Source organism: Lotus japonicus, chromosome 6 (genome assembly GCF_012489685.1).
Source record: "Lotus japonicus ecotype B-129 chromosome 6, LjGifu_v1.2".
Taxonomy (NCBI): Eukaryota; Viridiplantae; Streptophyta; class Magnoliopsida; order Fabales; family Fabaceae; genus Lotus; species Lotus japonicus.
The window spans coordinates 6,011,553-6,025,474 of NC_080046.1; the positions used below are offsets into that span (position 1 = coordinate 6,011,553).

The following is a 13,922-nucleotide window of genomic DNA, read 5'->3' on the forward strand; positions in this document are numbered from 1 at the left end:
CATCATAGAAAAATATTCTCTAAATTATCCTAATGGACCTGCATGTTTTGGAGGGTATTCCAACTCCCTCTTTTGGTCGTGGGCTTATGCATGGTTTATGGTGTCGTAACACATTTTCGAACTTCTACTCTTCCTCTTCTTGGTCGCGGGTATACTATAGGGTTGGGTTTGTTTTTCTTCATTTTAGAACTCAGTATTGATTGAGGTTTGTCTTATTGAATCTAGGTGGTTCGAGCGTATGCACTACTATTTGCGATGGTAAGGGTAACTCAATCTTTGAGTGTCCTTGAGTCTTGCTTGCATATAATCTTTTAGCGTGAGTTTGCATGATTAATGCTTGCTAAATTTTTTTACTATTGAAAGTCGTAGACACTGCGATGACAACTAATCATGTTCAAAATTACTCCGAAGAATTTTGGACCACCAAACTATCTAATTTCCCGCTCGGTAACGCTCCCACTAAATTGTCACGCCTAATTGCCAACAACATAAGTTGTTGAAACCATTTTTTTCTTTCACGGACATCAAATCGTTGGTAATACTGACGGATTTGTGGCTGTGGATAAATAGCAAATTTCTAGTAGTGCATTCAACATGTTATCAATCAACCATTTCAAGCAAACATGATTCATCATGTTATCAAAATGTAGATTCACACAAGTCAACCGAAATTCAATCAACAAACACACTTAAGGTAAACATTATGATTTATGACAATATTTTTGTTATTAGTATTGAGGAAAACCCCGTTGTAACTTGATCATCCACTGCACATCATAAGGAGATGAAGTTGGTGGGGGGGAGTGGAAATCGTTTGATGATTTCCAAAGCAAATGCTTATTTGTTTCCTAGCATATTGGAGTTGGAGTTTTAGCATGGGCATGTGTGTTGGCTTGGGGATGAGATGAGGACCTTCTTATCAGGTGTGTTATGTGCAAAGCTTGTTCGCGATGTTTTTGCAGCGATATCTTCGAATTCTGGTTTTTGTTTGGGGGCATTGGTGTTTTTAAGAGGGATATATCTCATGAAAATGATGTTTTTATGTGAGAAAATTAGAATAAATCACGGTCGTTATATCTAACCATGAATGGTCCAGACTAAAACATGAAGTCATGTGACTTTATCAATTTGAATGTAGAGCTCCAACATGGTCATGACTGACTGCTGAGTAAATACATCCGCCAGGACTCCCAAGTCTTCAAAATCAACTATCTCAAGACATGTATACTGAACTGGATTAGATGAAGAAAAATACTTGAAGACCACAAACAAAATAACTTGGTTACTTCGAACTCAACGTTGTCATTCATCATTGTCTTGTCCTCTACATCCCATCATGTCGTTCTAACAAGTATTCGCCTGTGATCAAGCGAACTCAACGCTTAGTATTGTCTCCTACAAAAGTTGTAGCCTAGGGAAGAGACATGATACCTTCGCATGACCTGGGCTGACCGCCTCTTGGGATTCACGTTGACAGGTGTGAATCCCGCCTCCCAACTGGCCATATTCACACCATTTGGGTAAATATGGTTTTTTCCCTCTTTTTTGATAATTTTTTTTTCATTATTCAATTTTTATTTTGCCAATTTATCATATCTAGTAAAAATTAAATTAAAATATTTAGGAGCTTCAGACAAAAAGTCAGGGCATCAGATTCAGATGGAGTTTGAACTTGTAGCTTCTAAGTGCAAAAGCTCGCAGTGTTTGCTGAATCGATTTCCACCGAAGGCATGCGCGACGAGAAGAAGCTAGCAACCGCCGTTTAGCGACAGTTTCTTCTCTCATGGCGGGAACGGGATTCGGCGCAGCAGCGCCGTCGCCACTGGTCAGGACGTGGAGGACTTCCTTCCTGTCGCTGAGGGATGAAACCCTAACGACCCCTCCTCGCACTTCTTCTACTCCTCAAATGCTCCAGAATCTCATTTTCTCGCATTCTCATGCTCTGGTTTCTGCCGCCACCGAACTTCCCTCTCACGAGGTATCTTCTTCAACACACCAATGCATTCTTCGCTTTCTTCTCATTTCCCTTAATTATCGATCTTACTATTTGCTGTTTGAAATTTTCTTTCAGGTTTTGTCAGACGTTTTGTTCTTGATGGATTTGGTTGCTGCTACTTCTTCCGATGAAGACGATTGTAGTCATATCTATACTCATGCATCACGCTTGGTATCGGTTTTGCTTTCTTGGTTTCCAGTTCTTTTGTTTGTAAATTTGCTACTTTAATTCGTTAATGTTAGTATTTTTTTTTTTTAAATCATTTCGCGAAGTGATTATTCTTCTTGTGTTCTTGTCGCAGATCCATGATATTTGTGGTCGCGTGTCTATGGATATGAATTTATCCTCTTTCAGTAGAGTTCTTAACTGTTTTGGGAAGATGATAGATCTTTCTCTCCGAAAAGGTGCTAATCGTGATGAGTTAACTGGAACTAGCGGTGCTGCTACGATAGTTCCTGCTATTGAATGCTTGAAGGCTATCAGGTTTTTTCATGCTTCTTAATAGAATCGATCCTTGACGCATCTTGAGTAGGCATTATATGGACCTGTCCTTTTTTTTGGTAGTTGTTATGCTGTAGTCGTAGTTTCAGTAGGTTATTTTAGGATCCGGCTTACTTGCAGTCACATTTTCTTAAATTCACTTCAGTGACCCGTCAGATTCTGATCAAGGTCGGACGGTCCATATTTAAAATCATATTTATGATATGGTCAGTCACTTTTAATATATGCAGTAGGATCTTGATCACACGGGTTATGAAGCAATGGCTATAGTGGAAATCTGAATTCGTTATTTTCTAGTATTATGAGATTTAAATTCTGAACTGTTGTAATTGTGTTTTATGAATTTTATTAATTATTAATATATGCTATTAATTGTTTATTGTAACTTGTAACCGTGGTTTGGCGGAATTTACTTATAGTGTAGTGTAGGGGTTCAATTCCTCTACAGGAAGCACCTTGTGGCCAGGGGCAGTCATGATAGGCCAGAATGAGCTCCACACCCGAAAGGTGTGGCACTGGGAATCGATCCTCTTAATTGTTAAAAAAAGGCGATGTCAAGTTTAACCATTTAACCATTAATTTTAATTTTAATTATAAGGTACACAGAAATCAATCCTTAGATGGTAAAACTTGACATAGTTAATTTTTTTAATAATTGAGATGATCCATTTCCTTGTGGTGCCACCTTGCGTGGAACTGAAAATGAAAGAGAAACTCGAAACCTTCTCTTATGGATTTATTTTCTTGAAGTTATTCAAACTGACAATTTACCAATTATTATATTTTAAAATCATTTGAATATGCTTCTGTATTTCATTTTTTTAAACTATCTGTATTTGTGCATTTCAAGTTATGGTCATTTTCTGTTTTAAAATATGAACGGGCAAATATTATTTTCTGCAATTAACAGTTGAACTCTACTGCTTGAAATGCGATAATGTTGTTCTACCAAATTGAGTTTTGCTGTTGATACCTTGCAACTTTGGTTTACTTTTTATTTACACTGTACAAATCTGCTCCTTGTGCAGATGTATAATTACTTTATCTCATAGAGGATGGTCGCTGTCTGAAGATACTATACTAGTTAAATTTCTACTTGATGTTATTGGTAGCACTCACGGTGTGTCATGTCGGATTCCTCAATCAATATGTCAAGAAAAATCTGCAGAGATTAATTTTAGATTTTCCCCTGAAATCAGTTTAAGTGAACTGCAGACAGTAGCTTTTGAGATGCTCAGTGAAGCAATCTCAAGAGCTGGGTCATCCTTTCCAGTTGATATCTGGAGATCAATGCTTGAGGTATATAATACTTCTGCATTTTTTTTTCTTTCTCTTATGTTAGTTCCAGCAAAATATTTTAACTGGTTGATTCAAAAATAGGTGGTCAGAAAAACAATGGATACCTTGGCATTAAAATCCCCAGTTGTGGAAGATAGTGTTATGTCCAGGTAACCTGTGTTATGATAGAGCATAGCTACGCTCCACTGTTGTAATTGTACTATGTGCTATTGTAATTCTGCTCACTGATGTAGTTGTAACTATACTGAGCAGTTAATGCCGGTGTGCTATTGTCTCACATGACACGTGCCAGCTGTAGTTTGTTAACAGCAGTTATGTGTTAGTTATTTTAGCTCTCTAGAAATACTTGTACTCACCGGGAGTGCCCGTACAACAGAGAAGTATAGCTACTTTTACTCTTGTAATCATGTTCTCTGCTTTTGTAATTGTACTTACTGTTATAGTTGTACAGAGTAGTTAGTTGTGATGGTGTTCCACATGGCACATGCCAGCTGTAGCTGGTTAACAGCACAACACTGTTAAGTGTTAGTTATTCTAGCTCAGCTTGCTACGCAAGCTTTCCCTCTCTAGAAATACTTATACTCACAATTACTCAATAGAATGAAATCTTTTCACTCAGAACACGTGTCACTCTGTTTTCTCTCTACCATGAGTTTCTTCAGTTGGAAGATCTGTGTAGAAAACAATAATTTATGCTTTGGCAATACATCATTCCTTACAAGTTGCTGGCACATCTTTTCTGCAGGTTTTATGAATCTTTTCTGTGCTGCCTGCATCTCATCCTTAGTGATTCTAAATGTTCTGTTTCTGATCATGTAAGTTTAGTAGTTTTATTTTGACACACCGAATGAATATATTTTACCCTTAACCATTGTAACCCTTTGTTCTTTTTGGAAGGTGTCAGCTTTTGTTGCGGTTTTACGAATCTTCTTAGTTTATGGCCTTTCTGGCAGAACATCAAGCACTTCTCTGCTTGTTGGTCATGAGGAGAAGGATATTAGTAATGTGAGTCCTAATGCACCCAAGGAACAACTAAATACGTCAAATCGTAGTGCTTATAGACCTCCACACTTGCGCAAAAGGGATGTGAAGCACAATAGAGCTAGGTGTTCCCAATATATCTGTGATAACGAATCTTCTACTATTAATGTTACATCTTCAGATTCAGATTTTAGTGATGGAGACAGTTCAGCTAAAGAGAGCGGTAGAGTGCAGAACTCTAGAGTTAGAGTAGCTGCTATAATTTGCATAGAGGTAAATTCCAAATATGTAGTCTGCTCACTTTTGTAATGTGTTTTTATGAGAACTTAAATCCTTAAGAGTGTAGTTACTTTAGATTTGCCCGAAATTTAGTCTAGGATAATTTTGTCAGTATCTTATTACAGAATTAATTTTTTTGTCAAGAGCTTATATCTAGGATGTAGAGTAGCCAATTTATGATAACTGTCAAATAACCAATTATCCTAAAAGCTTAAGCTATTGGGTAAGGGGCACATGAATGTTTTTATATTATATTCTAACAATAATGCAGTTTCAAAAAATTTGGAATCAATTTTTAATTCATTTTCATACTACTGTAAATCATCTTTACCTTTTTGCCCTTAACTTCTTGATGGTTTTTAGATAATTTTTGAAGTCTTACAATAGAAAAGTACTGTGAGCTATTTGAGTAGTATGCTGGCTCCTGCATGGTACAGACCCCGAGTGCCTGAAAGGGTTATTACTTATTTTTGGATGGGTTGTAGGAATAAATGAGGGTAGATCTAAAGCTACACCCAGTCAGTCAAGACTCTATTCCCCTGTTAGAGATGGTGGGTTATGCTAAGAAATTTCATGAGAAGAACAAATCTACAAATAAGGGTTGTTTGAGAATGAATTGATGAAAAGCCTTTGGAAAATTAGAGAAAATAAAGATATATAATATATATATATATATATATATATATATAGATATATAAAGAAATCGAGAGCAATTGATTCTGCATCATCACTATTCTGTGAAGTGTATAAGTTTGATCTTGTTCTGTGGTTGATAGGAAATTTCTCTATGAAAAATATGAATCTGAGTTTTAAGAAGGGGAAGGAGTCCTCAACCCGCAATTGATAGAGGATGATAATAGAATTTGGGAGGCCTAACTCTACCCTAAAAGCTAGCTCAAGATGTGAAGATTGTCTTTCCATATATAAGGGTTATTTTGGCCATATCTCTAGTCAATGTGGGTCTTCTCAACACACTCCCTCACGCATATTGATAGCGGAGGGTATTAGAATATGTAGGAATGAACATCTGCGGGTGCCCCATAGATGGGTGGTCTCCACTTCACGGATCTATGATGAGCTCTAATACCATATAAGGACTATTTTGGCCATATCTCTAGTCAATGTGAGACTTCTCAATAGGGGATTTATTTGCCACATAGTTTGGACTCCTAGAATATGGCACCTATGGGGCTGATGGGGACCCAAGTCAAGACCCAAGTTGTGGGGCTGGTGCAAGCCACAATACTAGATTTATTTTACTTTTGAATTTTCTATTTGTTAGAGTGAGAAGAAAGATCTTGGTTAACCAGAAACCTTACGTTTTTGGTTGTACAACAAAATTGTTTCCCTTTTTAAGTTTCCAAACATTTTTATTAAGAAATTAGTTATCGATAGCGCGTGATAGTGGCGCTATAGCACTGTCGCGTAGCGTAGCGGACTCCTGCCGCGACGGGATCGCGGCCGCGAAATCCCGCTATTCGCGGCCCATAGCGCCAAATAGCGGCCTTCCCTTGTATGGGATTTCATTTTTGGGGGTCATCCGCGACACGCCGTGATCCGCGATTGACTATTAATGGAAATACTACTGATTCCAAATATGCATTTTTCTGTTACGCTTTCCTGCGCATTTTTTCCCCATTGATTACCATCATTTGACTAAATCTTTCTTAACAAGTTATCAGTGATTGATTCTGAGTTTTTTTTGAAACTTTTTTTAATGCTGGGGTGGGAAGGATCTTTGCCAAGCTGATTCTAAATCTTTCTCTATGCAATGGTCCCTGCTTTTGCCAACCACTGATGTGCTGCAACTAAGGTATGGCCAGAGAATTCTTCTTTCTTTTACGAATTCAGACTTTTACATAACTTTCTCTCCTAAGTCTCCTTTTGACTTAGTTTTGTTTTTTTCTAATTGTGTGACTGTCATATTCATAGGATGCGTGATGCAACTTTAATGACATGCTTGCTATTTGATCCTTGTTGGAAGGTAATGACTCTATTGTGGATACTTGTATGTAGCTACCTCATTTCTGTTGTACGTTTCACCTTCGTGTTAAGTGCTTTCCCAACACAGTTTTCTATTTGAAATCTAATGGTCTTATTTTTTAGGTATAATAAGATTTTCAGGTTTTAGACATATCCTATGATGTAATTGGTGCTTGTTACAGTTATTCTGATCAGTGCTCGTTAAATCTATTCATTCCTCTTTGAAACCCACTCTATGCTTCATGTAATGGTCTAGAGACCACCTTCAATGGCACACAAGACTCTACTTTTCCTACATGTGCCTACAGCGAAATAACTTAGAGGACGTGTCGTGCTTTAGTGGTTTGTTATCTCCAAGGCCACTTTCGTCTTTCTTTTGAATCTCCTCCTTCATAATCGCTGCTACCATCATTGCAGGCGTATCCACACTCTTCTTGGTGGCCAGTGCTTTTGAATCTAGTGCCTCTGCCACTTCTATGATTTCCTGCTTCTCCAATGTCAGGTCAATGTTTTTTCCATCATACCAGTTCTTAATTTTTGGGTTTTCAGATCCCCCCCTTTGTCGATCCAAATCATTCTCAAGATGTAATCAGCAGACCAGTGCCTTTAAGAGGGTCTACAAAGTTGCATTCAGATTGAGCCAATCCCAATATTGGTACAATTTAAGAGAGTGACCACTCAGCCCCCACTTATCATATGATGGGGAAGTGCTGCTCCAATGTTGCTACAGTCATTCCTCCAACACATTCTTCCTTTGGCATTTTCTCCTCAATGAGAACTTTCCCATTTTCTCCTGTTCTTCTATTGTGTCTCAGACACAGCCTGTTGGTTTTATTCAGCCCATATTTTTATATTTTAGAATAAAATGAGCTATGGGTCATATTGCCAGCTAAGAAAAAGGTTACGTGTTATCTAGGCACGTATGGCATCTGCATCGACTCTAGTGGCCATGTTGGATGGTCCCTCTTCCATTTTCCTGCAAGTTGCAGAGTATAAGGAATCCAGCAAATTTGGATCTTTTACAGCACTTTCAAGTTCCCTCGGGCAGATTTTACTGGAACTTCATAGAGGTATCTAAAACGTGCAGTATCTCATTAAATTAGAATGTTGTTTAAAACACACTTTTTATTGCTTTTCTTTTAATTCTTGAGTCTTGCCTTTTTTCTATTGAATTTTCATTTATTTTACATTCTTTTTTCTCTAATGTAGGCATTCTTTACTTAATAATGAATGAAGCTCATGGTAAATTGCTCGCAATGTTGCTCAAGATCCTCAGGCTTGTGATACTATCTACACCGTAAGTTTCTCTGCTTCTCTTTTTGAGTCCTTTTGTTTATTACTTCTCATAGTTCTCTTTATGCTGTTATGGACGGAGCCAATGATTCTTGGTGTCATTTAAATTGCCTTAATAGGTTCGAAAGGGTAGTATAAATGTATAACTAATACTGCTGGGATTAATTAATGACAACCCCTATAATAATCAGTTTTGGCAAGTTAACCTTCCATCTATAATTGAACAGCTACCTACAGGGTTGTCAATAGCGCCCTATAGCGGCGCTATAGTGCCGTAGTGATCATTGGCCGCTCCTAGTTGTTGCTTAGCGGTGCAGTTCAGTGTAGCAGCGTAAACAGAGGAAATAGCAGCCATAGCGGCTCTATTTTCCGCTATATGGTGGAACTGATAAAAACCCTAAAACAACCCATTGCCTTAAGTGCCTTATGGTTTTGTTGTCATGTTAGAACTTAAGTTACATCCACATCGCCAGAATTTGAGGCTTAACTAGGTAAATGTGAAGTCGATGACCAGCTTTGACTGGTTCAATTTATTGTTGCCACAACAAGAAGTTCTTGTCATCAAGCCTTTTGGAAATAGTGTGAAAATGAAGTTGATGCAGATGCAGCATCAGAGAACGCTTGAGAAGCGGAAACTAAAGGAGTTGCCACCGCAGGGGGAGGAGAGCTGGTGCTGGCCATGGTCTCTGTGTTCAAGCTCTTGATACTTAGAAAAAGTTCATGAGATGAAGAGAGGGTCATGTAAAACTGAATCTGATTTATTGCAATGAAGCAGTACATTGCTTATATATACTAAGATAACTGAATTTAGTTCTGTCAGTAACTAATTGTACAACCAACTCTAACTAACTCAAAACTGAGGGCTAGCTTTTTAGATAAAATACAATGCGTTCGAGTATTATATGCTATACTGTTATTAGTCATAAGGTTGTATTGTGAAAAATATAGGATAAAGGGAAAAGCCATTAAAAAATACAGGAAATAGGCAAAGACAGTTAGGTACAAACAATGCATTGATAATGCTTAAAATATGCTAAGCATTTAAATGCATTAATTACACCACACCATATTTGGTTCATGATTTCTAGGTAGGAGTTACTTTGGTGGTTTTTTATTTCTCCCTATTCTGAATGCAGTCTGATTAGGATGCTTTGCTGGCTGTTGACACAATATTTTCCATCTTTTATCTATTTGTGTGTTGTGGTAAATTACTAATCTGCGCTCAAATTATGGTTTTGCCAGATATTCAAGAATGCCGCCAAATTTGTTGCCTACTGTTATCACATCTCTTAGGACAAGGATTGAAGAAGGGTTTTGGTTCAAAAGTGACCAGAGTAGTCTGCTGGTTAGTTGATTGTCCTAAGTATTGCTGGCCCTTTGGGGAATATGTATGTATAACATTAATCTATATTAGCAGGCTGCTGCTGTTGGTTGTTTGACATTAGCTCTGTCTATCTCACCATCCTCTGCTCAAGTAAGGAAAATGCTCTGTGATGAAGTTTCTTCAGGTAACTATATTATTAATATTTAATAGTGCGTACTCTTGATATTAAAACTATTTTTTCAAGTTATCATTTTAATTAAAGAACTAGTCTAAAATTGAGACCAACAGTTTCATAATCCATTGCTTCAAATGTTAATAATTTTTTATTAAGTTTCATCCATTCTTGTTTTTTGTTTTTACATATCTTTTGCGTGTTTATATAAATTTTAATTTTCATCTCTGAGTTTGTTGGTTATTTTTACTGATTTTGATACATAATGACACCTAAATAATAGTGAATGTGTTTTAAATGATATTTGTTTCGAAGTTACTGATGGCGTTTGGCATTGGAGTGTTTGCTTAGTCACATCATAACCATAGCAGTATTTAGTTATGACGGCTGTACGAAAGTTTATAGTCCATGTAACCGAATCTCTGACAAACTCTGTTATCCTTAGCTTCTAGGAAAAGGATCTTGAATCTCTATAAATACCTGAGTTGTACTCAGATTTATTTGCAAAACTCTCTGAAACAAGTCTCTCTCTCTCTCTCTCTCAGCTTTTTTCCCCCTTTTTTTTAATTCTGTTGCTATTATTAGGGAGCCGGGTCTTAAAGTTTTGTTTTGGGATTTAATAAAGTTTTGTTTTGTTTTGATACCACTTGATGCAGCGGAAGTCGTACTAGGGTTGCAAGCGCAAATCCTAAAAAGAATAGGCTTCTGGAATCCACCAGAAAGGGAGTTAGCCAGCGCTAAAACCCTAGAAAATACACTGGAATCCACCAGAGTTGATAAACTGGAATCCACCAGAGTTGATAAACTGGAATCCACCAGAGATTGAGAGAAATTTCGTTTTATAATAATCAAAAACTTACTATGGCTCATGCCTTACAACTGCTTAAATAGAGAAATAGGAAAACCCTAATGAAACTAAATATATTCTATTCTAAAATTAAATGATCCTATTCTGAAAATAAAAAAGATCCTAATATGAAAATAAAAAGATCCTAATCAAAAGTAAATAAAATTTACAAATTAAAAGACCCAACCACAAATAAATAAAAATACTAAAATACTAAAAATATCCTAAAAAGCTCCTACATCAGCCGGGTCTTAAAGTTTTGTTTTGGGATTTAATAAAGTGGTTGTTAGAATGTCAAGGTTTTTATTCTATCTGTTATTGGCTGGGACTTATACCAAGGCTAATAGTTACAATACTGGTATCCATTTTTTTTTATATGATATGGCAATTAGATTTTTCATCTTGAGAAATTATAGGATACAATATGTGTAGAATGATGAATATTGGTTCAATGAATAGGAATTAACAGCAGAAAGAAAACCCACACCATCTCTTTCCTCAAATTTGTCACAATCCTTTACCTCACCGTATCACACTTGCTGATGATTCTAAGGTTGAAGCAACCAGTTCTGGTCAATCAACAGCTCCTCCTTTCTTGCCCTTAAATTCTATTGCTCCCTTTATACCTGGCTGTCCCTGTAATTTGGTCTTTGTTAAGAAACTTGTTAGAATATGAAAAAGATATCTTATAATATCTTAAATCATATTATAGTAATTAAGGTAATTTAGATTATTCTTTAGATTGGTTTCTTGACTTTCTTGTTTTGTTAATTTATTTCCTCATTCAATTAGGATTTGGGGTCTTAATTAGTTTTCTTATTTAACTAGAATTAGGAGTCTACCCATTACTATAAGTAAGGGTAAGTATTTTGTCTTTTGTAGGATTACACACAATATTCTAGTCCACTTGGTTGTAGAGGCTCTGGTACCATGTTATGACTTATGAACCAATTATCCCAGAAATTCAACTTGTTGTTGAAGAAACATGAATGATTTTATATTACATTTCTTACACATCATTATAAAAACCAGACATCATATATACTTCTGCACTTGTCTTCTCTACTGTCTCTAGTACATTCTTTGATGACAAGAATCTAAACCTGTTTCCTATGCTTTGCCTATATAATTTTGCTTTTCTTTTGGCTTATAACTAATATGAGCATTAACTCATTAGGATGACTGATCTATGCAGAATTGCAGATCTTATGTGTAGCTACATAATAAAATAATAATACTGGTTTGTTTTGATAAAAATTATTTGAAACTCTTCAATCTCTATAAGTGTACACTACCTTAGCATACACCTGATTGTATACAAGTATAGAATAACTGCCATAACTGACAGCTGTAAACAGCTATAACTAAGTTTTAGTTAGTTCTAACAGAACCTAGGCTAGTATCCTATACAATCAGGTGTATGCTAAGATAGTGTGCACTTCTAATCTCATAAATATCATACCCAATCCCATTGATCAAATTGGTTTTTTGACTCAGGCTATTGCTATCTATAAGTTTGGCTTTATGTCTGCAATTTTTGGCTTTCCTTCAGGTTATATCGAGACCGAAAAGAAGTCAGGCGTTCTTTATTTGTTATTGGAATATTCAATGCAATGGAGTTGCCAAAGCATTTGCCTTGAGGCCCTTCAGGTAATTGTTAGACACCCTTAATTAGTGGGTGGGTTAGTAAGTGAGGCATGTTTCCTATAAATAGAGAGTTTAGGGTGAGTATTGTTATCTTTTGGATCATTTGGGGTTTGGGACTTAGGGAGAGTGGTTGAGTCTCTCCAATTACTCAGCAACCATATCCAGTTCCTATCAGTAATCTTGTCAGAAAACAACATTTTTGTCGTAGATTTCTGAGTGTTAAATTGCATATTTGTGTGTTCTGTTTAGGTGTTTTTACATGTATAAAGGGAGCATTACTGTTCAACATTAGCTCTATAACTGGAGATGGTGTACGTGGTTTATGGAATTTGTCTGTCCTGTGAGCCTGTAACAGTATAGTTGATATAAGATGATATATTGCATTAAAGCATTGTAACTGTCATCTGTTTTGTATAAGTCATTGGTCTTCCTGTAAAAGGTTACTGAAATTTGATGGCTTAGTGCAAAATTGAAGATTAAGGTTAGTGTAAATGTGGTTGGTTCTGAACTCTAAATTTGTATCTTGCCTTTGTAATTTTCTCATGGTAAAATTAAACTATAACTATTTTCAAACTTACAAATAATAATTGATTTAGTTTCAAGGTTTAATCTTTAAGGTATAGAAAGAGGAAAAAGAAATAAAGACAATTGAATTGTATAAAATCTTAAAGATTAAACCACGTAACAAAGGCAAGATACAAGTAGTATCTTTTGGAGCCTAGTCTTTGACATATAGAAGGAGGAAAAAGGAATCAGAATAAAATTGTATTAATATAACATAATGGGTGTGATCTAATAAACACAAAGCACTTATCATTATTTGTAGTAATGGTAGACTCATAATATTAGTGACATAGAGAAACTAATTAAAACTATTAATCCTAATTAAATATTGAAATGACGAACCAATCCTTAAGCATAATCTTAATTGCTTGAAATTAGTCTAAGATGTTATCTATCTTTCTATATTCTAACAATGATTATTGGTTGATATGTTTTAGTTAATGATTTTTCAATAATAAGTTGGATGCTTCATGGTAGTTTATCTCTTTTGATTAATCTTCTACAGGCACTTAAAGCTGTATCCCACAATTACCCTAACATAGTGAATGCATGCTGGGAACAAGTTTCTGCGATTGTGTATGGCTTCCTTAGAATTGCATGCTCTGAAGTTCCTTTAAAGCAGTCAAGTGAACATGATGGTAGCCCAACTACATTTATTAGTGAAAAAGTTCTTATAACTGCTATTAAGGTATTGACTTCACTCGTCCTCGTTTTTCCTTCACGATTCTTAAATGCTTAGTATTTCCTGAGGCTGCCTCTCAGTCCCCTTTCTGTTAATTGATTAAATGGTAATCAATTAGAGGGCATATGTTATAGGCCGTGTACACATGGTATCTACCATATCATCTGTCGAAGTATAGGGGTTATTTATGGCATGTTTGTTTTTTGTTTTTTGTTTTTGTTTTCTGTTTCTAAAAACAATTTTCAGGATGTTTAGCAAGCCTGATCAGACCTTATCCTAGATGTTTATTGGGCCACCTATTAATGTTTGTGCTAAGGTCCCACATTGACTCTAGATATAACCAAATAAGTTCTT

At 36.1% G+C, this 13,922-nt stretch overlaps 1 protein-coding gene across 3 annotated transcripts in view; it reads left to right on the forward strand.

The window, feature by feature from the left end:
- Window positions 1–1,351: 1,351 nt before the first annotated feature.
- LOC130723121 (uncharacterized) overlaps window positions 1,352–13,922 on the forward strand; it is a 32,105-nt gene continuing 19,534 nt past the window's right edge. Inside the window, exons 1-16 of one of the 3 annotated variants that reach the window (XM_057574074.1) lie at window positions 1,352–1,520; window positions 1,625–1,978; window positions 2,072–2,167; window positions 2,298–2,479; window positions 3,526–3,796; window positions 3,878–3,945; window positions 4,542–4,611; window positions 4,694–5,050; window positions 6,790–6,869; window positions 6,989–7,040; window positions 7,956–8,109; window positions 8,249–8,336; window positions 9,575–9,677; window positions 9,747–9,840; window positions 12,228–12,325; window positions 13,392–13,574. In XM_057574074.1, the coding sequence (XP_057430057.1) occupies window positions 1,784–1,978; window positions 2,072–2,167; window positions 2,298–2,479; window positions 3,526–3,796; window positions 3,878–3,945; window positions 4,542–4,611; window positions 4,694–5,050; window positions 6,790–6,869; window positions 6,989–7,040; window positions 7,956–8,109; window positions 8,249–8,336; window positions 9,575–9,677; window positions 9,747–9,840; window positions 12,228–12,325; window positions 13,392–13,574 (2,091 nt within the window). In that variant the 5' untranslated portion in view covers window positions 1,352–1,520; window positions 1,625–1,783. The remainder of the gene's footprint in view (window positions 1,521–1,624; window positions 1,979–2,071; window positions 2,168–2,297; window positions 2,480–3,525; window positions 3,797–3,877; window positions 3,946–4,541; window positions 4,612–4,693; window positions 5,051–6,789; window positions 6,870–6,988; window positions 7,041–7,955; window positions 8,110–8,248; window positions 8,337–9,574; window positions 9,678–9,746; window positions 9,841–12,227; window positions 12,326–13,391; window positions 13,575–13,922) is intronic. The other 2 variants (XM_057574075.1, XM_057574076.1) reach the window with 2 other exon arrangements.